Source organism: Papaver somniferum, chromosome 7, assembly GCF_003573695.1.
Source record: "Papaver somniferum cultivar HN1 chromosome 7, ASM357369v1, whole genome shotgun sequence".
Classification (NCBI taxonomy): Eukaryota; Viridiplantae; Streptophyta; class Magnoliopsida; order Ranunculales; family Papaveraceae; genus Papaver; species Papaver somniferum.
Window position 1 is genome coordinate 208,479,248 of NC_039364.1, and position 2,242 is coordinate 208,481,489.

The 2,242-nt window shown below is 36.4% G+C and overlaps 1 protein-coding gene across 1 annotated transcript; it reads right to left on the reverse strand.

Moving 5' to 3' along the window:
• Positions 1-1,191: 1,191 nt before the first annotated feature.
• LOC113295872 lies at positions 1,192-1,950 on the reverse strand. Its single transcript, XM_026544201.1, has one exon. It carries the CDS (start codon positions 1,948-1,950, stop codon positions 1,192-1,194), a length of 759 nt encoding a protein of 252 aa, XP_026399986.1.
• Between the last annotated feature and the right edge of the window lie 292 nt (positions 1,951-2,242).

The following is a 2,242-nucleotide window of genomic DNA, read 5'->3' on the forward strand; positions in this document are numbered from 1 at the left end:
TATAAAGGAATGCAATCTTTTGCAAACCGTGTCTATAATGTTCATGAATTGATTCATGTGAATCAAAATCGATTTTGCTTCAATTGTGTCTTGTATACTTCTATTATAATATAAACAATTGAACAAATCTAGAATTAGTTTCATTTGAGTCATTTGAACTGGTTATGGTTAAGATGAATATGGTTTATATGAAAGTGTTAATATGGCTAACTTCGGTTAAGTATTGTTGAGCCAACAAAGGTGCACACGTTTAGGTATACGGTTACTCATATCTAAATAAAGTCACTTTTCATTTGTGTGTAACAAGCTAAGTTCGATCTAACAATTGAAAGATATTAGCTTGAGTCTAATCAGGTTTTCATCTAACGGTGAATATTGAATGCTTTGTTACCAAGGTAACATTGATTGCAACCCCTAATTTGAAGACTATATAAAGGAGAACTCTAGCAACTGGTAAACCTAATCCCCACACCTCCTCTATGATACTAGTTGCCACTAGAGTCGATTCTCCATTAACCTTAGGTTTTCCCAAAACCCCGTAGGTTAACGACTTAAAGACTTCATTGGGATTGTGAAGCCAGACCTAACTATTTTCTTTGTAGTTGTGTGTTCTGATCTTGCTATTTTCTATCGTGATTGAGTACTATCTTCTCTAAGATGCTCGAGATTTAATCTCCGATAGGCAAGATAAAAATTAGTCACAAACATCTTCGTCTCATCGTTTGTGATTCCACAATATCTTGTTTCGCTACCATACGATTAAGATTATTGTGAGGTGATTGATATTTCTAGGCTGTTCTTCGGGAATATAAGTCCGGTATATCAATTGGTTCATGTTCAACTTGATTTATCAAAAGACGGAATAAAACTCATAGCTTTATCTGCGGGAGACCGATTTATCTATTCAATAGACTTTTCTGTGTGAGACAGATTGGTTTATCAAGTCTTCGACTTTGGGTTGTAGCAACTCTTAGTTGTGGGTAAGATCAGCTAAGGGAATCAAGTGCGTAGAGTCCTGCTGGGATTCATAGACGTGAGGAGCGCAACTGTACCTTGATCAGTATGAGATTGGTTAGGGCTCAACTACGTTCCTTTTTTTTTAAAGGAGTTAAAAATACAACCTAGCATGAACCAGGGAAAATAACACAGAAACAAAAGAGACAACTAAAAGTCAAATCTAAAAAGGAAAAGCTAAGTCAATCTATAATATGGTTGATCAGGGAACTCAAGTCTGGGCAAGCTGCTAGGTTTGTCAATGAATGTGAGCCTTTGACCCTTCTGAAGATGCACACTTTCTTTAGCAAAATGTTCAGCTGAGAAGTTGATTTCTCTATAGACATGTCTGTAGGATATTGTAGGGGAATATGAGAGAATTCTCTGCCATCTAGCCAAAAGAAACCATGGAATCTTGTCCTGCTTCAGAGAGGTGATACAAGCTTTGGAATCAGATTGTATAATTAGTTTGAAATGCTGGTTTTCAACAGCCCATTCCATATCTCTAATATTAGCTATATATTCTGCAACATAGTTGGAAGTAACTCCCAGACCTCCAGATTCTACAAAAACAAACATACCACTGTGGTTTCTGGATACAAAACCATAGCCTGCATTACCTGGGTTTCCTCTAAAGGCTCCATCACAGCATAATAACAATTCATCCTCATTTGGCAGATGAAAGAAGATTTCAATAATTCTAACTTGCTTCATTCTTCTCATCTGGGTAAGAAAGAACTGCAGTATATCCCTTTTATAACTGGATCCCCACATATTACCTTTCAGTCTACATTCACAGTCATGGACCCTTCTTTTCATCTTAAGTTGCAGTTTATTAGCATCAGGCTTTTCATCATCATAGTAGACATCATTTCTCAAAAACCAGATTTCAACCATCAAGGTAAAAGAGCTGATTACCCACAATTCTTTTATTACAGGGCTAGAATTTTTACTCATTTTTAACAGATCTTCAAAAAGACTTAGGATTAAGGAAATGGAATATACCTCCTAACCAGCTCCACAAACTCTGACTGAAATTGCAATTCCAAAGGATATGGTCCATGCTATCTTCTCCATTGTGGCATAAATAACATCTGGAAGCAAAGTTGAATCCTTTCTTTCTCAGATTTTCATCAGTAGAGCAAACTTCTCAAGTAATCTTCCATACATTTGCAGAAGTGGAAGGGATGACAACAATATTCCATATCTTCATGTACCAATGCAGTTTTGGCACAGCTTGACTAATCTT

Bases quoted from the DNA above. Each gene is read 5' to 3' on its own strand.
- LOC113295872 (XM_026544201.1), bottom strand. From the start codon at position 1,950: ATGAGTAAAAATTCTAGCCCTGTAATAAAAGAATTGTGGGTAATCAGC.